At 35.8% G+C, this 24,073-nt stretch overlaps 2 protein-coding genes across 3 annotated transcripts; one reads left to right on the top strand and one right to left on the bottom strand.

Moving 5' to 3' along the window:
• Nucleotides 1-6,494: 6,494 nt before the first annotated feature.
• On the top strand, nucleotides 6,495-8,702 carry LOC113322935 (CASP-like protein 5B2). The gene is made up of 3 exons (XM_026571131.1): nucleotides 6,495-6,956; nucleotides 7,220-7,352; nucleotides 8,247-8,702. The coding sequence occupies exons 1-3, from the start codon at nucleotides 6,826-6,828 to the stop codon at nucleotides 8,442-8,444; spliced, it is 462 nt and encodes a 153-aa protein (XP_026426916.1). The 5' UTR covers nucleotides 6,495-6,825; the 3' UTR covers nucleotides 8,445-8,702.
• A 256-nt stretch (nucleotides 8,703-8,958) lies between these two features.
• Nucleotides 8,959-12,199, bottom strand: LOC113322568 (mannose-1-phosphate guanylyltransferase 1-like). Of its 2 annotated transcripts, none has more exons than XM_026570680.1 (5): nucleotides 11,797-12,199; nucleotides 10,620-10,750; nucleotides 10,435-10,497; nucleotides 10,059-10,298; nucleotides 8,959-9,930 (listed from the first exon to the last, which is right to left on the bottom strand). In XM_026570680.1, the coding sequence occupies exons 2-5, from the start codon at nucleotides 10,728-10,730 to the stop codon at nucleotides 9,259-9,261; spliced, it is 1,086 nt and encodes a 361-aa protein (XP_026426465.1). In that variant the 5' UTR covers nucleotides 10,731-10,750; nucleotides 11,797-12,199; the 3' UTR covers nucleotides 8,959-9,258. The 2 variants fall into 2 exon arrangements, with proteins under 2 accessions (XP_026426465.1, XP_026426466.1); XM_026570681.1 differs by lacking the exon at nucleotides 11,797-12,199 and adding an exon at nucleotides 11,536-11,722.
• Nucleotides 12,200-24,073: the final 11,874 nt, after the last annotated feature.

Raw genomic sequence — 24,073 nt, 5'->3', positions numbered from 1 at the left:
GGCGCAAACACACATATCCCATAACAAGTTGCAATATATTAAACCATAAAGATTAATACTGCAAAATCATCTTCCAAATAACCTTTAGAATTTAAATAAATAAATCTAAAAACATTGCAAGATGAAAAGCGTTGGGAATAGCTATGTGTACTCACAATAATTGCTATTCCAAACCCTAGTTATCCTTCTTAAAGAATAAGAATAAATTCTCATAAGAAGTTATCTAGACAAAAAGAAATCGACAAGCTAAGAAACAAAGAAAGACTCCTAAACCGAACTATAATCAAATATCCTTTTCGGAATCCTCACGAGCCTTGAGATCTCTGAGCTTGTGATTGACAGCACCCACTGCTTCTTCAGAGAAGATATCCTCATTGAGAAGTTCTTTAACATGTGTCTTCATGAGAACAAGGTCAGAATTAACCTTTTTCAACTCAGTTCTTAACACATAAAGACTCTTCATAGTATCAACGAGTTTCAGTTTTGCTTCCTCAAAGTATTTAAGAGAATCATGAACCACTTCGGCAGAAACCATATCCTCATTCTCAAATATCATGATGTGAATAGGAATAGTAACATGAGGCGTTAGGAAAATCCTCTTATACTAGGGTTCTTTTCTTCCTCCATTTGGACTCGAAACCAATACCTTTATCAAGAAAACCTCTTGCAAAATCACAGAGATGAAGACATTCTTGACAAAACACAAAATAACCCAGAGTATGCATATGAGACTCAAACGGTTTGGTATTTAAATGGTTTCTTAGGGAAGGTAACTTTTAGGATTTCCAAAATTGATTCATGACAGTAACACGGGTACCCGTACGAACACAACTTGACCCAAAAAACAAAAATGCTCACAAAAGGTTGTACTTTTACGACACGACAAAATTTTTGCTACGTGAAGATTTTCACAAATTTTTGGCCCAATAAATTTTATATCTCCATAGAGAAACAATTTAGAGCACAAGAGTAGCAGGCAACTTAGTTGCAACGAAAGCTTCTTCAAAATTAAGGCAAACAAAAAAACGAAAAACATCTTCAGACACAGCCAATACTTAAGCAAAGTTGTCTGCGGACAATAGTTTAGCTATGGACGATAAGAAAATATCTCAACTAAACAGGAAGCAATTTTGCCAAAAGTATACCTGATTATTAACACATCTTACTCAACAGGATTTTTATGAGTAAGCTCTCAACCCTTGTGATTAATTAGCACAAGTATGAACCATAAGATCAGTAAATGAAATGTGTTTACGGTTGAGTCTATTTTTTCTTTCAATTCTAGGAAATAATCCCTTTTGATGTGAAAAATTATCATAAAACTTACTGTCATCAAAATGCGAGACATAGTTTGAGTACTTACCAGAAAAATTTTGACTAGAGGGAATTGACAGCCTATTGACGATCTCTTTATATCCTTCAATTATCACGTTTAGGTTGTTTTTCATATCATCATTTATGCTCCCTTCTCCTGATACTTTATCCACATCAAAAGCAACATTATATCCCTTTTTGACAGAAGAGAATTCTTGAGCTCTTCTTAGACGATTTTTGTTGAGAAGTCTGTTATGCTTTTGAGCATTTGAGGAACACATCGAACTGACTTTCCTGGTAGAATACACAGGGTGAGTACTGAAACCAATTGGTTTAGACATACGAATGTCAGTTACACTTTTGAGGATTAAATCTAAGGTGTGTTGAAGTCGAACAATGGAATTGTTATTCAACATAGAGTTTATCTTTTGCTTAACATGCCCTTTTGAATCACAAAAGATACACACTTTATGATCACAAGAGTGATTAGAGAGAATAGACTTAACATCATCGTTTGGAGATTTCTTCCTTCCATGTGATGTGGAACTTCCTTGATTACAGGAGGCTATGAGCACATCTTTTCCAATAGGAAGGGATTCTGATTTTACTTCTGGAACTTGAACTCTTTCAGTTGTGACAGAAGCAGATGGTATAGTAGAATTTTTGGAACATCCTTGAATAGAGAGTTTACTCAAGAGATGTTCAATTTCCAAAGCATCCTTTTTGAGGTTCGCCTCGAGTAAGATACGTGATGACCGAACTTCAGCGTTTTCCTTGCAAGGAGATTTTTCTTTAGAGTCACAATCTCTCACTATACTGAGAAGAACATTGACATTGTTTTTCAACTGATTGATTCTATCAGCCTGGATTCTTATAAGATTTAGAATCAATTTACTCTCTTCAGTTGTTTCCCTTTTATCAACAAAGTTAGACTCATCTGAAGGGTAATCGGGGTAACACATGTCAGTGTCAGTCTGTTTCATGAGAACACTAGGTTTGTCTATATTTGAGATTGACAAATCTTTCTCTTTAGTAGACATTATAGAAACAGAACATTTGTTTCTGGTGACACGCTTATCATAGATAGTACTGCCGTCCATGGAGTCAGATCGCTACAAACACATAATTATGAGGTCTTAAACGTGTTTGCCTGCTCTGATACCAATTGAAAAAGCTGGGGTCTAACAACCTCACCCAATATTTCGCTTAGCAATCTGTATGGACTAACTCCAATATACTTTCAAGAGAATCAACTAGACAGTTAGACTCAATCTTAAGAAAAGTATATCAAAGGGTTATATCTCAATCTCTCAATTCAATCCGCAATCAAACAAATAAGAATATGCGAGCCTGATTGAATATAAGAGAAATAACTTGAACGGTACCAAAGATCAATGTTCAAGGATCAATCAATTTCAATCACCAACCAAGGGTTGGATTTACCAATTGATTGATTCAATGCACAACATGTGATATTTCAATTATATAACAAAATATAATGCGGAAAAAAAAATAACACAGACACCAGAAGTTTTGTTAACGAGGAAACTGCAAATGCAGAAAAACCCCGGGACCTAGTCCAGATTTGAACACCACACTGTATTAAGCCGCTACAGACACTAGCCTACTACAAAACTAACTTCGGTCTGGAATGTAGTTGAGCCCTAATCATTCTCACACTGATCAAGGTACAGTCGCGTTCCTTACGCCTCTTGAACCACGCCGAATTCTGCATACTTGATTCCCTTAGATGATTTCACCCACAACTAAGAGTTGCTACGACCCAAAGTCGATGATTTGATAAACAAATCTGTATCACACAGAAAAGTCTATTGAATAGATAAATCTGTCTCCCGCAGATATACCTACGAGTTTTTGTTCCGTCGTTTGATAAATCAAGGTGAACTAGAACCAATTGATAACCTGGACTTATATTTCCGAAGAACAGCCTAGTATTATTAATCACCTCACAATAATCTTAATCGATTAAGGAAACAATATATTGTGGAATCACAAACGATGAGACGAATGTGTTTGTGACTACTTTTCAATCTTGCCTATCGGAGATATAAATCTCAAGCCAATCTTACGATTGTACTCAATCATGATAGAAAACAGCAAGATCAGATCACGCAACTACAGAGAAAATAGTCGGGTTTGGCTTCACAATCCCAATGAAGTCTTTAAGTCGTTAACCTACAGGGTTTCGTGAAAAACCTAAGGTTAAAGGAGAATCGACTCTAGCTTATACAACTAGTATCACACAAGAGGTGTGGGGATTAGGTTTCCCAGTTGGTAGAGTTCTCCTTTATATAGATTTCAAATTAGGGTTTGAAATCTAAGTTCCCTTGGTAACAAAGCATTCAATATTCACCGTTAGATGAAAACCTGATTAGATTCAAGCTAATATCTTTCAACCGTTAGATCGAACTTAGCTTGTTATGCACAAATGAAATGTACCTTCATTTACGTTTGAGTAACCGTACCTAAACGTGTACACTTAGTCGGTTCAACAATAGTTAACCAATGGTTAGACATACGAGTACTTTCATATCAACCTTATTCATCTTTACCATAACCAGTTCAAATGACTCAAATGAAACTAGTTAGAAAGTTGTTCAATTGTTTAGATCTCATAGAAGTATACAAGACACAATCGAAGCAAAATCGGTTTTGATTCACTCGAATGAATTCATGAACATTATATCCACGGTTTGCAAAGATTGCATTCCTTATTATATAAATGTTTTAGTTCATGAACAAACCGATTTTAGAAAGTAAACTGCTTAAGTATGCAAACGGGTACGCATACTTAAGTAGCCGCATTGAGTTTGTTTTTTACTTCCAAACTCCAGCAGAAATTCATGGACTTGAAACTTCCGCCAGTATGCGTACGGGTATGCATACTTACCCGGATTTCCAACAACCGCCAGTATGCGTACGAGTACGCATACTTTAGGTTCCCGGTTTCGGACTTTTACACAAATATGAGAACACACTATGTTTATATCCAAACATGGTTACTTGTTCGAAACTCTCATTTCAATCATTGAAACTTTCTTAGAGGATGTTAAAATAGTTGTTATTCACAACCTATTAGCATCAAAGCGATTTTCAAGTTATTGAAATAATCAATATGACTTTCATCACGAGTAAAGATGAACTTGGATAAAGCAAAAGCTTACCAACACATATTTTCGAGTAATAAATAAGCGAGATAAACTCGGCTCAAAATAGCAAATGTGTATAATTGAAGTCTATACAGCAATACGACTTTTGTCTCAAATAGGAGATTAAGTAGATAGACTTTTAAGTGATAGGTAAGTTCAAGTCTCCACATACCTTTTATTGATGAAGTTCCACAAGTTTCCTTGACTAGTTCTTCGTCTTAATTCGATGAGTGCCGTGGAGTCTAAAGGTCAACTACACTTACTATCCTAATCTGAGACTTAGCTATAAGTAGATTAGAAATCAAGACTTGTAGTTTTGGAAACTAAACTTGACAAACAAGCTTGAGATACGAGTTCGACCGAGCAATGCTCTAAAAAATCCATCTTCGGTTCCTTGCTTGACTTTGTCGTCCTTTGTTTTCTTGTTCTTTTAACGTATTCCTGCTTCTCGAGTAACTCACCAACTTGTTTGTAGAGAGATCTAATGAAGATAACGTGCTCTGATACCAGCTTGATACATATGATCTATGTACCTTGGTGACTATTATCACAGAGACAAAATTAAAAATAATAATAGATTAAAAACTATAAAAAGAACACACAAGATTCTAATTTGAAAAAACTATCTTCTCTAGATTATGAACAAGAAAACTATTAAAATTCTCTCTTTATTATGCTCACATTCTTTCTAAACAGTAAATTACTTGAAACTGTTTTCCTAAGTTTGCTTTTACAATACCTAAAGTAATTGTCTCACAAACTTCTTTTTAGGTGATTTTTCTCATATACCTCCCTCTCTAGGTGTGTTTAATTATGATCTAAACATCCATATTTATATCCTTGATTTAGTTTCCTAAACCTCCTAGGAATATATTTGCTTTTCTATGCGATATTTCCTTACTTAGAAATATTCCCTTATTTTGGTTTGGTTTCCCGAACCTTTTAGGAATCTATTTCCATATCTAAACTATAATTTTGCCCTCAATCTGACCCGGGGATTACTAAGTTCCCAAAAGAGGAAAGATACACATGTATCACCTTTGACATGCTTGTAAAGCCATTAACCAATTATAACCGTCACTTGAGCCTTATTGTGCTATTATTGCACAACACTGTGCCATGGCATTGAGCTGAACTTGATGGGACGCTTAAGCCAAGTCAATGCCTTCTAACTGATGTCGATAATGCACCATGCCTCATACATATGCTCATATGCGTAATTTTCTTACTTGGCCAATTGCTCGACAATAATAACGCACACTCTTGCACCACTAGTTTGCATGCATTGTCCAAGCTTTGGACAGCCTTCGACTAATGCATAGGTCAACTCTTGGCCTGTTCAATGTTCTTGCATCATCCTTGAGATGAGCTAACTCAATTTCACGAATGTGCATCAATGCAAGCATCGCGTGGTGTATTCGTCATTTAGCCTTGTCTTGTGTTTCCTTAATGAAGCTTCGTTATATCGGCCAATATGCTTCATTGCTCTGCCACCGACTTTACAATTTGTGCTTCATTGGCCCTATAGGATAACGCTACTCTAGCGCTTTACGGACTATGCAGTGTAGTGTTATCATAATGCTTTACTGACTAGGCCGGTTTTGCAATGCAACACCATCATCGCGCTTCACTGACCATATCGGTTATACATGCACCCCACATCCAACGGGCCATGAATATTTGAGTATATCCGGACTTTACATTTGACAGATCCCTCGATTAATGACGAGTTGCTAATATTTTAGCTTTTACATAAAGTAAAAAGCTAATAGCGCGTTTGGATACACATCCTAAAATAGCCTTTTAATTTCTAGAAATCAAAAAGTAAGAAATCAGTTTGGGTGTAGAATTTCAGAATGACTCCTAAAAACATAAAAGTTAACTGTTTGTGAAGCAAAACATTTGTACTTCTCTTCTGCTTTTGGAAGCATAAAAGTTGGTTTTGGAAGCATAAGATGATAAGAAGCCTGAAGTTTCTTATATATATTAAAATGAAAGAGAAAAGGCTAAGGTTAAAAAGGATAAAAAGTCTCTCAACTAAATTACTTAATTTTTGTAAAGCTTCTGCGAAAATGAAGAGAGAAAGTTGTGGGTAGGGTTCTAAAAACATCCCTACATTAACCTGTAAATTGTTTTTCAACTAAACAAAACCCAGTATCAAATTCATCGCGGTACAACCACAAGTCACCGAATTCCTCAACTAACAAGCTCTAAAATCACAGAATTCCTCCTTTGTTTAATGTAGTTTGGTTGAAAAGTTAGGGTTCTTTTCAGGTCCCTTCTATTGTGTTGTTGGGATCTGAGAGAAGCCTAGGTGGGTCAGAGAGAGCGAGAGAAAGAGATGAAGAATTCGATTGGGGGACCAGGTTCTGTAAGTGGATTAATGTTAAGACTTGGGCAATGTTTGTTTGCATCAGCTTCAATTGGAGTTATGGTATCTGCTTCTGGATTTTCTAGTTACACTGCTTACTGGTATGCATTTCTTGGATCCCTCTAATTTGATAAATTTGTGATAATACTAATACCACTTTGATCCAAACATGTCTTTATCATAGAGTCATGTAGATGAATTTCGGAAATTTAGAAGGTTATTTATGGTACCAGTGATCTAATGGTTCATTTACTGTCGTTTGTGATTGTGTCAAAATATATAAGATGTAGCAGTTTTAGTGATTTTGAATGAGTCATGGTTCTTTATTTGTTATGTTGACAGTAATGTATATATTGTTGTTCAGCTATTTGATTGCTTCAATGGGTCTTCAAGTGCTTTGGAGCTTGGGACTCGCGTGCCTTGATATCTATGCTTTGAAGTTCAAGAGAGACCTCCAAAATCCTGTAGTCCTAAGCCTGTTTGCTGTGGGTGATTGGGTAAGTGCTTTCTCCTCATTAACTCTGTTTGCTTTATATGTATTTGAGGTATTAGGATTTATGTTAATGAAGCTAGCTTACACTGACTGAATTTAGTAATGTAGAAGCTAGAACTTACCCTGACCTAGACTCGGGCTTGCTAGTGTTGAGGCTAAAACTTTGATTGAACCAAAACCTTCCTTTGAACATAAAACCAGGAAGGGTTGCTGGCTGTGTAGTTTATGTCGTTAGGCGGCCCCTAGGTGGCCAAAGGGGACTAGTGCCTAGAAGGACAATGCGGATACCCCACTTGTTTCTCGAGAAGTGATGGAAGCACATTCAATCTCATTTGATTCAGTTGTTGACTCAGCTCCTTGTTGTTTGAAGAAACCCTCCACTTCATTTTTTCTTTGCATGTTGGTCCAAAAAAACATTAGTCTTTTATCACGAAAAGCAGACTTGATCCGTTGACATTATCTTCCAATTCTAGCACTAATTTTTCTACGGAGACCACATGGAAACTAATTGGATAAGTAGGATGTTCTTCTCATCGAACACTGCACTCTCATATAAAACGAGCGCATTTTGTGCCATTGCGCAATGTGTATCTTCTTCGTCTATTGGATTGAATTTCAACGTTCAATCATTGGCCGTCCTGCCCATTAGCTGGGGCCTTTAACTTCACAGGTTGCTAGATGCTTCCTCCGTTCTTCTTCTACTTAATTTTCAAAATTTAGAGGAAAATTAGGAAATGTTAGTGCACACCAATGATTTTGACCAACTGAGCTTGTGTCTCTGCTTTGAGAATCTTATGTTGTGATCTGTTTTTCCTAAAACCAGTAGGATGACTTGCAACTTTTCTTTTTCACGTGAATTTGTTGTGTCGTTGACTAATGTTTATTAGTTTAAGTACAGGTGACAGCCTTTTTATCACTAGCAGCAGCCTCCTCATCAGCGGGTGTTACGATTTTGTACTCCAGAGATTTGGATTTCTGCAGCTTACAGCAAATTCCCTGTAGTAGGTTCCAAATCTCAGTTGCTTTCTCATTTATCACTTGGTTTTTCATAGCAATATCGTCTTTAGTCATGTTTTGGATTTTGGGCTCCATTTGAACTACTCGACTCTGTCCTGTAAGCTGCAACGATGCATACATCCCAGATACTGCTTCCTAGGCCGCCTCACCTTGTAAATTTCATTATTCTGTAACATATCAATTATACCCCAGTAGAAGGGATGTTTTCATTGAGGAGCCCATATGCGCTTATTGTAATCGTTTTTTTGTGATATCCAATTTTGTTTGTTGTACATTTTCTTTTTGGGGAGGCTTATAACACTGTTATTTAATGATATTTAAATATACTTTGAGTTGATTTTCACTAGCACTCACACCTTCAAATTTATCAATTCACGGTCGAGGTTCACAGTTTCCTCGCCTCTAAAGTTGATTACTATTGTCTCAAAAGCTTATTCTTTGAGAAGTCGATACCAAGAATCTTATATCTGCAATGCTAGGCAGTGCAACCCAGTGGAGTTTCTGTCAGATCTTTTAAACTAGCTAATGAAAAAAAATCTTAAAACTAGTAGTCCATCATGTCTGAAGCTAGCTCCATGTAAAGCTGAATTAGCAGAAGAAGCGGAAATCATTCACTGGATTATTTTATAACTATACAACATAAATTACACTTCAGGCCGGAAAACAACTTCGTAAAAAGTTAAAAACTGAACCTTACCATACGGCGGAGTTTTGAATTTAAACACTAAAAAGATTTATTTTTAGAAGAAAGAAACAAAGAAAAGGAAAAATGACATAGCTCAGACATAGACTAAGACATAGACTAATAAGTAACAACTCACACGATAAGACGGGGAAGGACTCTGGACAATCTAACAACCCGAACAAAGTTGTCTGATATCTCTGGTTAAACATCACATAACGATTTCTGGATGCAATATGCTACACTTGATTTCTTTGTGAGGCAGGACAACTCCTCCATTGCTGTAGATTTCATCACAGACATGAACATCCTCTCCAAGTATGGTCATGTTCTCAACCCGAGCCCACTGCCCAACAGTGGAGTGCCAGCCAATGATGCTACTTGAGATACATGAGTGCATTTTAACACGGGCTTCTGTCATTAAGGTACAGCGAGAAAGTCTCACCCCTGACTCCACTATACATCCTGGTCCTATCGCCACATCGGGTCCTATCAAACAGCCATCCTTAATGATAGCACTTTCATCGATTAAAACATTTCCAACTATATGGGATCCTGACGCTAACTTGGATGGAGATTTGTTGCGGATAGAGTCCAAATATAGCGATAGGCCTTTTATGTAATCTCTTGGTTGCCCAATATCCATCCAGAAGCCTGGTAAAACCATTGCGTAAAGATTCTGCTCTGCTGCGATTTTTGGAAACACTTCTTTCTCAATAGAGGTTGGCCTCAACTGGATCATATCAAGAACCGATGGGTTCAACAGGTAAATTCCAGCATTAATCTTGTTACCAACAAAGATTTTCGGCTTCTCTTGAAACCTCTCAACCTTGCCTGTCGTCTCTTCCATTACCACAACACCATATTTTGATGGTTCTTCCACCTTTAAAGTACGATAGAGGAATGAGGATTTATTTCTAGAAGTTTCAAACTTAAAAACGAGGGAAATTATGCAAGAAAGTTTGATCACATAGTCAAAAGATAACTTATGAACTAGTTCGTTCAACTTACCTTGGTTACCATAATTGAAGCCTCGCCTCCATGAGCTTTGTGGAATTCAATCATTTCTTTGAGTGGGTACTCACTAATAACATCACTATTGAGGACGAAGAATGGTTCCCTAGAGTCATCAACCAGCTTGTCCCTGGCCAGAGCCAAGGGACCTGCAGTGCCTAATGGTTCAGTCTCTTGCGAACAGGTAATCTTGATTCCCAGTTTTGCCTCGAAGTCCGTCAAGAAGTTTAGCATCACCTGGAAAACAGATATTTACCATAAAAGGGTTCGTCAATATTTAATAGCTCGAAAAATTCTTCACTAGGGATATTTTTAAGAGGCCTTATAGGAGAATGGAAGTAAGTTACGGTTGCTACCGCTGTGATCTTTTTACCTCTGGTTGATAATTGACGGCCAAAACCACTTCAGTCACTCCAATAGCCTTGAGAGCTTCAATCTATACAACAAACGTAGGTACGCAAATAAGAAGTTTAACGAACAGATTTTGTTTGTACTCCATCCATATAAGCACTTGATAACTAAATATTACAAAGAAAGGCATGAATATAGAAAGTAAACCTGATGCAAAATCATGGGTTTGTTAGCAAACTCAACCAGTGGCTTTGGAACGCTAAGTGTCAGTGGCCTCAACCGTGTTCCAAAACCTCCAACGAGAATAAGTGCCTTCATGTTGAAATAAAGATCGTCTCCTGTAGATTAAACAACTAGACTGTGAAGCAGTAGATCATCGCAAATTATCCAAGCGATCAGTTGTCATATATTTATGCAGGAAAAGGGGGAGATAGACACTTCGTCACGCAACTCAATTATAAACGTTAAGCAAATGAACAAACTTGTTCTCATCTGAACTATCAGAGCTGGCAAACATTAACAGCCGGGTGTCGAATTTAATTTGACACGAATTCGGCCAGGTGCATTTGGAATAAAATAACACACATTGGTTCACAATTTGAACTGGAAACGGAAAATCTAAAGCCGCGCATCACGGAAAATCTAGTCAAAAAGTTACAAACAGGTGTCTCAAGATGAATCATAACGTTCATAGTGTGTTTTCATCTTTTAGCGAGAAGAAGGGTACAAATTCCAGCTAAACCACAGGCTGGAAATGTAAATGAAGGTCCAGTCATTTTTGTATTCTGGAAAAGGTCTATCCAAACAAAACAGAAAAACGAAGCTCCTTCGAATGTGCTCTCCAAATTTGATTGTCACTTGTATTAAAAGTTTCATTGGCAATGTAGAAAGTAATGGAAATGTATATACATGCGAATACCTCATACACAATCAAATGGCCTGCAACAATTAAAACATAAGAACAAAAATACAAAATTCTAAAGGATATTGCCCTAATTGCCCGAAATGTAAACCCTAATAACCCCAAGCACTTGAACAAAAAGATAGAAAGGACATGAAATGAATTTGTACAATTTATGTATCTCATCAAAATCATAAATTCTCCCAATAAAGAGTCATTTACCTAAAGAAAACTCTACCCTAAAGGGCCTCAACCATGCATATGAGGTTACACATCTTCCTAAAAGAAGATTGAATCCAAAACAAATGAAAAGTGGATATCTAAAAGAAAAATATTTCCAAACCTAGTAACCTACCAAATAACTTAAACAATTTATTAAAAACTTCACAAATAACACAAAATCATATCTCTCCGAAGTACAGAAGCAAGAATCTAATTAATGGAAAATAAGTAAAAATCAAGAATTTCCATTTTGTTCTTTACCTGAATTGGATTTTAGCGGGAAACCACAACGCTGCCTGTGTAATTGCCCGAGGTTTTCGCGAAGTACCCTAATTTTCCTTCACTTGAGGTTGACGCGAATTTATTGTATAAACGTACGCAAAAGAAAGCCAAAGACCAAATTAAGATGCCGGGTGAAACTTAAAACCCTACCTATCAGTGATCATTTCGAAAATGCCATTCGAGGATCATTATAGCCTTCGATGGTGGTCTAAAAGAATCTTGCCGATATTCAATATATTAGCTGGCTGCTGGGTCGAAGAGCTAACCTGCGGAGCAGAACTAGTCGAAAAATGTCTTTGGTTTTCAAGCCACTTGTGCTGCCATTACTGCATGGAGAATTCGGGAGAGATGTGAGGTTCCAAAACAAAACTCCAATCTGGCTTGCATTGACGTGGATTCGGGGACACGGTAATGACTAATGAGTACTTCACAATTTGTCGAATCTAATGATAAAAGGTTATTTTTTTAATAATTTTTTCTATTAAATTATTACTAGGATATGACCCATGCCATAATGGCACAGGGCTACGAGTTGTTTTGGTGTTAGTTGTATATTTCTTTTCTTGCGAGATTACCATGAGCTAAGCGTGAGAAATTCAGGGAATGGTAATCTTTCTTGAACTGAATTCGAAGTTTTGATCGGTATTTTTAACATAAACGAGATCAGTTTCTTGTTAGATGGTGATTAGGATGTCCACGTATGGATGTACACAGACATATATATTATATACACCAGAGAGTAATTTGTTTGGTGGTAAAGAAATCCAATGTAAGTGTGTATACTGGAATCTGCACCTAGTTTCGTTTATGCTTATTGAGATAACTATCCATTCATAGTTGTTGCAAACAGTACGAACACACTTGAAAACCTAAATTCCTAAGCGGGAACAATACCAATATAATTAACTTGTCGATTGTATTCCGAATTACAAATGCAGTTCAGTCATCATTTAATTAGATTGTTATTTCGTACTTAAAAAAATTAGTGCAATTTTTTTTCGAAATTCAAAAAGTTGAATCTGAGCTGGGAACCCTTCTTTCCTATACCTAAAAAGTGTTATATATGCATTAGTTTTTGGAACCGTTAACTATTTTTTAAAATAAATATTGACTTTGTGCTAGTATCAATGTATAATTGGCATGGTTACACATTAGTAATACTGGAACCCATGGTAAAAAAAGTTTAATTGGCTAGGTTAATATAATTTACGACCAGACATTTTACGGCCATTAAACATGTCATTTACATAAATACATTCATCATTCCCTACAGTGTTCTAGGTTTGAGAGACGTTACACTGTACTGTGAAGCCTCTTGAAAAAGAATGATAACTATACATTTATGGTTTAAACTAACACATGAAAAAAGCCCAGTTTATTGCGTCACAAACAAAACAAAACAAAAATGTAAAACATTAAATCCTACAACATTCCCTTGGATATTGGTGAAATGAGCGTCCTTGAATCTTTCTTAGCGGTGAAAAATGATGCGCCTATGAAATTGTATACATCGTATGCCAAGAATGCTTTTACTTGCAAAATGATAATACAATCTTGTTGTCTTGATAAATAGTGAAAGACTCGCATTAAATAAATTACATATCCAAATAAAAGAAATTTCCCTCTCTAATACATGAATCGACAAGTTGTACATGTATAGGAGAGTTTCTCTTTGTCAGCATATGCGTTTGAAGCCTAAAAGTAAATAAGAGACCCAGTCTAAATACCAATGGAATGAAAACTTGCAGATTGAACTGATATTATACCTTGACCTAAGAGTACATAAGAGACCTAAAACAACGATAATTCTACAATTTTCTAGCATAAAATGAACATGGCATTACATATGAATATTAAAATATTTTTTAAATTAAATTAACTTATACAATATATTTATACATAGTTTGGTTTGTTGGTATCTTAAATGAAATGAAAAAAAGCTCAGGTATTAGATGATATCCACGGAGTAAAAGACAGGTGATGGATCAAGTATTAGTCATGGTATCTTTAGATGCAAGATCTAGATGGGTCTGTATGCACTACGCTCTCTCGAACCAAGATAATCTTTAGAAAACTCGACATTTTAGTCATGGAAATCACATGTATGCAAATAAACCACATATTCTAGCAAAAATTAGACTTGTACCTTTCTGGAATACTAAAACTTCTTCATCTTTGTCAATGATAAAATGTATGGAATGGAAATTCGTTTAGTCCTGACATATATAGGTATAGTGACGCGTCCCACACAAAAAATATTGCATCATGTATTACTCCCTAAACCGTTTCCTTCATTGCTTAAAAACAATCTCATGATATCAGAAAAAATGAAAGATTATAGGTGAGCTTTCATAATCCAAAATTGTGTTGCTTATTTTGAGGATTCCTAAATTTCAGTATTAGCCAGATGATTGACTATGTATACATAATTTAATAATCCAGTTCTAAACAAAACTCAATATTAATGAAAAGAATCAAAGATAAATTAAATTGTATAAATGACACAAAAAATAGGCGTGAGGTACCATGAATCAGTTGATGTTAAACAAAAAATTAAAGATAAAAGCTAATGACACAAAAATTAGGCGTGAGGCACCATGTATCCATTGATGTTAAACAAAAATTAAAGATAAAAGCTAACACCAATTATTTAAATCAACCAAAATAATAGTGAACCATATCTTGGGAATAGAATTGTGCGAAGAATGAACGTTGGGAAAGGAATTTGATTGTAAAAGGGATTAAGTTAAGAGTAAAGTTAATGGGCGTTTAATTTAGAATAAAAAGAAACAGTTTAACATTAAATGTGAGGAATAACTCCCAAATAAATGACATTAAATTAATGGATAATCAATTTAAATTCATTATCTTAGGTAAAATTAATATGTGGATTAATCTAGACCCTTCTATATATGTCCAAAATATATATTGGAAATCTTAAATATGTAGCTCAATCTGGACCATTCTTTATATGCCAGAAATGTAACTAAATAACTTAAATAGATGTCTCAATCTGGACCGTTCTTTATGTGTCTAAAATGTAGATCTCCGTCCAAATAGAAAAACACCATTGTCCCTTATAATATAGAGCTCAATCTGGACCATTCTTTATATGACAAAAATGTAACTGAATATCTTAAATAGATGCCTCAATTTGGGCCGTTTTTTATGTGTCCAAACTGTAGATCTCTGTCCAAATAGAAAAACACCATTGTCCGTTATAATATAGATTATTGAGTATTATTACATTAACTAGATGAAAAACCTAACAAGCTACGCTCCAATAGCGTACTACTACATTAGTTGAACATGTTTTCGTGCTAGCCTACCAGTGAACCCCATGAGGAATAAAGAGTATTATTACAAAATCGGTCTCCTGGGCCGAGTACTCGGAGAGTACTCGCTACAAGGTAAATGAACGAGGCGATTTCCGAGTCCAAGGTCATTCCGATGAACAACCGAGTAATCGAATGAGGAGACCGAGTAATCGAACGAGGGGACCGAGTAATCGCCGAGTAATTGGTCGAGGAGACCGAGTCTTAGGTATAAGTCATGACTCATGAGTATTATATATAAATATCTAATAAATAGATTCCGAGTATGAGGCCGAGTATTGGCGATTTCCAAGTCCGAGCTCATTGCTCCTCGCTACAAGGTACTCCACCGAGTAGGACCGAGGAAAGTTTTCGATTACTTTGGTTGGAAGCCTAACAAGCTAAGCTCCAACAACATACTGCCACATTAGTTAAACAGGTTGTCGAGCCTACCAGCGAGCCTCATGAAGAACCATCCAAGGGAGCCAAAGAGGATAGGGGGGCTGATTACGTTTCAAGGGGGGCATACTAACTTTACCTTCCATGTCAAATTCTGCAATATTGCTCCATTGCGGGCTCGAAACTGGGACCTCCTGGAGCACATGAAACCTTTGTGGAACGGGGATGACCAGCTGAGCTAGGTACCCGTTCTTTTTGTAAAATAAAATATTATCTCTTACGGTGTGATAAAAGATAAATTACAATGATTCGTACAAAGTTTTTGTTGGTAACCTAGCAACAAGATGGGATCCAACACCTTTTTGAATAGCAACACCCAATCTCTAAAAAAAAAAAAAAAAAAAAAATACACCACTACTAGAGTCAAAACTAGCAAAACAATTCTTTAATCTCTTAAAAAAACACAAAGTATCCTCGTTGAGCTCCCCTAAGGTGGAGAAAGAAAGAACACCCAAACCATAACCATGCAAAATACACTTGTTTAAGTATTTACTACGCTTACGAGATACAACATTCGAAATGGCTTGGCCTGGGACGAAAGCACGTGCACCTTAACCAGTGAAAGGTGAGACAACTGCGGCACCCACACAAACATCTTGACCATTCTCCCAATTATAAATAAGAATATTTGTAGGACGCAAATCTCTATTATCATCAAACCAAAATCCCAGAGCAACCTCCTTACGCGCAGGCACACCCTCCTTGTAACAAATGTCAGCAATTATATCGCGTACAAGGTCATGTCGAAATTTTGGACCAACATCCTTAGCACACTGAAGTGCATGATCACCAAAAATATTCATATGTCTATTACAGCTTGAGCATAAGCCATCCTCGACAAATAATGGAATACCAAGGCAATAACAAACCATAACTCTAAATTGTCTTGGACCAAGGCACTGATTCGTCCCATTAATAGGTACAACTAATAAGTAATCATGTACGTGCTCAATACAGTTACGTAGCCACATGATTGAGTCTCTTGCAGATATAGAAAATTGGATAGGGATTTGCTTCTTAATTGCATCAAAATAAGTAGGTTTCTGGGAATGCATAGAAGGGGGGGTGGGGGTAGTATCATCAACACAATATTTAGAAGGAAATTCACATACCTGGATGAAGTTCTGAAGAGCCGACTGATAAGCAAAACCTTTATCTCTGGGGAATATGCTACAAAGAATCACTTTTTGCATTGAAACAGTATGGCTCTGAGAAGCAAGATAACAATAAGTGCGTGTATCCGCCATATTATAAATACCCAAGCCACCATCTTTGATAGGCAGAGTAGATATTCTCTGTTGCAAAGGCCCAAAACCAGCCCCATCTCCCACGACCAAGAGTCTCAAAATTGAAATAAATGGTCATCAAAAAGATCACTGGCTTGTTGCAGTGCTGCCAAGTTTGTAGTACACAATGCAAAATATAATCTAGACACACCAGTGAAATTGCGAAGTAAGAGCATCTTACTATAGGGTCTTGGAATTTTTTGATGGAGGCCATTATCTGAACAATCTTGTTCACTCTGCTCAACACCATATCACTAATAAATTTCATATCCAAACTCAGTGGTTCCCCCAAAATCTTAACACCATTAATAGGTCTACTAATATCACTAGGGAATACACCTTCCCTGGTATTTCTCGGATCAATGGAAGGCCAAAAGACCTCAGTTTTCTTGATGTTGAGATGTAAACCTCTACCTGGCCCCTCGCATTAATGTGGACATAGAGACGCAGACCAAAACACGGCTAATGAGTAATTTTTATGGTTTTTTCTATTTATCACCTACATTTTTCATATTTACCACCCGTACTATGCTTAGTACAATTGAGATCGAGAAAATATGGATTTGAGTAACTCTGGTTCAAAATTTAACGCAACCGAGTTTTATTAATATATTCTTTATGGAAAATAAGGAGTTCATTACAAATTAAATACTAATCATTTGATCCCTAACCTCAATGGCCTCATACTCACTTACATGATCTACAATAGGCAAATTGAGAGATGAAATGTTTTTCTGACCAATGTGCTGCTTCAGCTGAGAAACATGAAAGACTGGATGAATTTTAGCACTAGATGGCAGCTGCAATTTGTAAGTCACTGAGCCAATATTCTGCAAGATGGGAAATTAATGACCCATAGAATTTGGCTGAAAGCTTAAAATACTTTTTCAATGAAACTGAAGCTTGTCCTTAGGGTTGGATCTTTAAGTATACCATGTCACCCACAAAAAAAAATGTTTTATCTGCTCCATATTTGTCAAAAAAAAAAATTAAACTCTCTTGTGATTTTGGAGAGATTCCTTCGGAATGTCAAGCATTGCATCAATTTCCTTTAAGTAAGTCCAACAACAGCTATAGAAGTTATTGCAATAGAAGGAAATGCCATGTAGGGAGGTACATATCCATATAGAGCCTAGAAAGGAGACATTTTGAGACTAGTGTGATAACTAGTATTGTACCAGCACTCGGCCAGGGAAATTCATTGACACCATTTACTAGGTTTGTCGCCAATGATGCATCTTAAATAAGTCCTCAAGCAAGTATTAGCCCTCTCTGATTGGTCATCAGTTTGGGGATAATAAGATGTACTAAGGTTTAAGCTTATGCCCAAATATTTAAATAAATCTTGCCAGAAATTACTAGTGAAAACTCTATCTCTATAAAAACAATGGGATACGGTAAATCATGAAGTTTGAATACCTCATCCAAGAATACTCTAGACACTGAAGCAACTGTATAAGGATGTTGTAAGGCAATGCAACGGTTGTGTATAATGAGTCAATCAACAACCACCAATATAACACTCTTCTTGTCACCCAATGAAAATCTTTCAATGAAGTCCATGGTGACATGTTGCCATATATGTTCATGGATGGGGTGGTTGAAGTAATCCAGATCGAAAGGTGCTATCCCCTATGTTTCTCTGAAAATTGTCACATTCAGCTACAAATAAGTACCTCCTTCTTCATATTAGAACAAAAGAAGTAGTTCTTTGCTCTGACAAATATAGCTTGCATGCCAAAATGGTCACCGATAGTAAAAGAGTGCAGAGTACCTGAAATGGTTGATGTTACTCCATTACTAGCTCCAATATAGATTATGGATTTGTATCTCAACACCTCATACTTGTAAGAATAATGTGGTACAACCTGAGAAGAGATAAGAAGCTGAGTAATGAGTTGTTGAGATTTGTCATTACCAATGTAACTCTGGAAAAGATCAGTCATCCAAGTAGGTTGAGATAAATCTAAATAATGAGAAGTGGCAGAGGCATGAGGTCTTACAGAAATGACATCAACTACTACATTATTCTTTCCTTTCTTATATTTAATTTCATATTCAAATCTCAAAAGTTTCATCAACCATTTTTGTAGTAAAACTGTAGTAATCTTCTGTTTTAGAAAATACTGAAGACTTTGATGATCAGTTTGAATGACAAATTTTTGCCCCTTGTAAGTAATGCCTTCATTTTGTCACAACCTTAACAATAACTAAGAATTTTTCACTTGTATATAATATTTTTGCTTTTGGACCTAAAGTTGTATTGAAGAAGGATATTAGTACCAATGTAGTTATCACTGGCATCACTTTCCACGATAAATTGCTTAGAAAAATCTTAAAAAGGAGAGGGTACCAAGTACAACACCAACTTTTTTGTTTCGCAACCTGTATGAGCAAAACCCAACACAATTGCAAGTCGACCAACTTAATGGTCCTTGACAATATGTATATAGAGTTTGTATCTCTCTTTGTTCCCAATTAGAAAGTATAGACTATGAAGTCCGTGAACCTGATTATTAAGAATAGTACTTGGACTATCTCAAAAATCAATATCCAAGATTAATCTAGTCATATCCAAATAATTCAACCAGAGTAATAAACTTTTTTATCTATCTTTCAAGATACGAATTCTATAAGAAACAAGTCTCATAACCGACCACAATTATATGACGTATATGCTTGTGTAATTCCAACTATAAAGATAAATAATATAACGCGGAAATGGAAAAACACAAGACACCAGAAGTTTTGTTAACGAGGAAACCGCAATAGCAGAAAAACTCAGGGACCTCGTCCATATTTGAATACCAAACTTTATTAAGTCGCTAAAGGCACTATCCTACTATCATACTTTGAAGTGGAATGTAGTTGAGACCGAATCCACCCTCCAAGCGATTCAGTTACAGTCACGCTCCTTACGTCTCTTGAACCTCTCAAAGATCTACGCAATTAATTTTGTTAGATGACGTCCTTTACAACCTAAGTGAAGATTTTTGATACTAATCTTCCTCTAACATATACGCCTATTTTATTTCCCTTTAGATTAACGATCAAGGATTAGAGATCTGTTTGCAATAGACAAAGCTAGAAAACCTCGAAAATCCGGAACACTTATGCTCACTTAAATGAGAAGCCATGATTCTTTACCACCTCTAAAAAATAATCTTCGACTTATCAATTAAGAATGGTTTTCAGATACCTATCTTGAGGAATCATGAAGTCTGATGCGAAGAGAACTTTGCGATTACTATTTATCTTGCCTGAAAGAGATTACGAGAACCTCAACAATGGAAAAGCAAGATCAATATACATGAACTATCCAGGTAAAACATAGTCGGACCTAGTTTCACCGATCGCCAAAGCAAAAAAATTTAGTAGTAAACCTAATAACGTTTTAGACAAGAAACTTAGGTCAATAGAGGACGACTCTAGATATCAACTAGAATACAAGGTTTCAAGGATTAATTTTCCCAGTTGAAAGAGCATCTATATTTATAGATGCTCAATACCAAAGGTTGCTTAGAATTCAAGCCAAGATAAGTTGAGATCCAAGCAAACACTTCCTCTGTTTACATGAAACTCTAATTAGGGTTCCAAGTAAGCATGTGGAATTTAGTATTGAAATCATATAAAAGAATATACACAATGGTCTGAGTACATGAACGGTGTATAATGATTGTTCTTTGGAAAATATGTTTTATGAGCTATAAGCGATTTGGTGTTTATTTAAAAACTTAAGGGTTCAATGATACACATACATAAGTGTTTCAGTTAGGTTTATCAGGAGTCCAAAATTCTATAGCCATTTATGAATATTCGAATTCCGATAGGAATTTTCCTGACATAACGGTTATCGGATTTCGGAACCGGAAACTTACCAGAATATTTTGAATTATCGTAAACGGAAATTGGCTTAACATTTACTCTTTAGCCTTTATCCTTTTTTATTTCTTCACCCAACTCGACACAAACTAATAAATAAATGGGAAAAAACTTACCTCTCCAGCTTCTTCTTAATCTTCTTCTACATGTGAATATTCTTCGTCTTCTTGTTCCTGTAATTCTTCTTAAACTCTCTCACACTCTGATCATTTCCTTATCTCTCTATTTCATAGTCATAGAAAACAATTGTTCAATTTAAGGTTTTCTGTCAAGTTTAGGTTTCAGTTTGATAAGTGCATAATTCATATGGTTTTAGTATCCATTTCATACTTGTTTTAGCTATTATTCTTACATGTATTCGTATTATTACTCTTGTTTTCTATTATGTGTCTCTATTAGGTGAATCATACAAAAAGTAACTACAAAGTGCTGAAAAGAGCTAAGAAGAGAAGTATTCCAAGTGCCCAAGTCCAAAAGAAGTGGAAGAAGTGCGACGAAAAGGAGCAAAACGCTCAAAATCAAGATAAGGGCCAAAGAAGGAGATTAACTCATTCAAATTAAGGATTTCTCATCATCATCTTGAAGAGAATTCAAAGATAAAAAGAATCCAAAAATAATGAGGCCATTCCGAGTTCGGACGAAGAAGTTGTGGCCAAAACAAGCTTTTATTGAATACCGAAGACAGTAAAGTATGCAGACGGGTACGCATATTTTAATTACGAAAATTTCTGCTGGAATTTGAAGTTAGCGGACTGAGTACGCGTACTTAGCAAGTAGGAAAACGTGTATTAATACCTTGGAAGGCCTAAGGTCATGTTTGGGGTATTTATGTCGTACTTTCGGGTCGGGTTCTTGAACCAAACTAAATACTTGATGGCCAAGCAATGTAAACCTATGAAAAGGTATTAGGTCATATAGAATCGATCATCTCATATTATACTTTTGTTCTTCATTAATATTTTAGGGTTTACCCCTTTAGGGGGAAACCGGTTAATTGTGTAATCACGAGTAACTAAATCTTTTGTTGATTAAGGATGAATTCAATGTTCCAAGCATGAAGCTTTATTAATAATTCAAATTTATTGAGAGTTTTTATCATCATCGTTTGTCTTTACCATATCTAGGGTTTATGAGTGATTCTTAGATTGATTTGGGATGCATACTAGATTAGTCTATTGATCGTTCTATTGCTAGTGGAAGTTATGAGATAAGTAATGGCCGATTAACTCTCTACACAAGTAGAAATCACGAGACCTTACAGGGATTTTGTGGAGCAATCGTGTGTAAAAACAACACCAGCAAGTAAACCTTTAGCTAACAGTTTAACTATTGGGATTAACCTAATTCACAAAGCTTAAAGCATTCGATTGTATTACACCTTGAGTGAGCTACTACTTGGTGGTTCGGTTGAATAGAATCTGATATTGGAGAGCTTCTGTATCCGTGGTAAAAGGAGTTTTGGGGATAGCACTGAGCTAGCTGCTATTTTTCGGTTGGTGATGAATGGTTCTTACGAACAATAGATAAGTATTCTAATCCTGTTAATGCTTGGTAACGGCAAAGGATTCCTTAGTCATCTCTTTTCTTTATTATTGTCTTTATATTAATCTTAAAACCAATCCCCCCTTTGTTAATTAATTTATTTTGCTAATACAAATAACCTATCAATTACACAGCTCTCCGTGGGAACGATCTCTTACTACCGCCATATTACCAGTTAATTAGTGGGAAATATCTTTATAAATTTGTTGAGCCTACGACATCCCAAACACAGTTCAAGATTTCAAATTAGGGTTTCTATTCAATTGTTCAATTGAGATTTTAGGGGTATTGTTCAAATTCAGTTGTTCAATTATTATAACTTGTTACAAAGCCAAATATTATCCAATCATATTGGTACCTCAAACAATCCATCAAGTTCAGTGGCATCATAATTACAATAGCAAGTAACAAGTGTTCAAGGTTCAGAAATTAACTCAACACCTATGAGTCTTCCCAGATAATAAGGGAAACAAGAGGAAGATACAGTTGTAGCTGAAACAAAGAAAAACTACGTACAACAAGTTCTGGTGTATGAAATGAATTTGAAACAATTGTTACTAAAAAGGTTGGACCAGATGGGAAGAAAGTATCATATGTTTTAGGTGAATGCAAACATAGTTTGAAGAGAATTGAAGCACCAATTGCGCAAAAAACCAACCGCTTGAGGTCCCATCTAAATACCTGCAAAAAGAAGCCAGAGAGTCATACTGGACAAAGAAAGATAACTTCAATCAAAACAGGTAACACACAAACTAAGTTAGCTAATTGGAAATATGAACTTGATGCTACTAGGTTACTTTTTGCTAAGATGATTGCTAATCATGAATATCCAATCAATATGGTTGAGCATATATATTTTAGAGAGCTTGTTAGGTCTTTGAATCCTTCTGCTAAGTGTTACAGTAGAAATACAACTAGGAAAGATATCATGAAACTGTATGTTGAGTTAAAATTGCAATTACGATAACAATTTGATACAATAATATATGTGGTTTAACAACATATATGTGAACATGTAAACATATATAAGATAATTATTGTTGTGTGACAGTGCATTACATGGATGATGAATAAAAACTGATTAAAAAAACACATTTTAGTGCCATCACCATATACTGGAGAAGTGATAACAGACTTTGTGAAATCAGTAGCTCTAAATTTGAATATAGATAATAAGTTTTTGCTTTAGCTGATGACCATGATAGGTCCAATGATGTTATGTTGGTAAAATGACGAGGGTACCCAAATACACTATAATCTTTTCGTTTCAAACTATAAGACTGATACCAATTTTGATCATCTATGGACAAATTTGAGACAATACAACAACAAGGTATTCACTTGACAATAGTTACGGTACAAGCCTGATTGACTATAGGCTCAATGTCAAATGTTAAGTGATTATGATTTAACGTACAAGTATTATTTACTTTATTATAATAAAATAATTATAATGCGAAAGTAAAGGAAATGACACAACAAGATTTTGTTAACAAGGAATCTGCAAATGCAGAAAACTCCGGAACCAAGTCCAGTTTTGAATACTCTAGGAATTAAGCCGCTATACAAAAAAAACATCCAACTTCGTATAATTAAGACCAAGTAATGTACCCCTAGTTACTTAGTTCCCTCAGTATCCCTGCGCCTACAACCACTTAGTCACACACGTGAATCTCAGGACAGAAATCACTATCTTGAGTTGCTTTACTGATGTAAAGTCTTAAGCACTCAACTCCTTTTGATCGTGTTCCAAACAATAAAGAAACAGAGCTA

The sequence above is a fragment of the Papaver somniferum genome, chromosome 11 (genome assembly GCF_003573695.1).
Source record: "Papaver somniferum cultivar HN1 chromosome 11, ASM357369v1, whole genome shotgun sequence".
Taxonomy (NCBI): Eukaryota; Viridiplantae; Streptophyta; class Magnoliopsida; order Ranunculales; family Papaveraceae; genus Papaver; species Papaver somniferum.
This window is presented reverse-complemented; position numbering and strand designations above follow the sequence as displayed.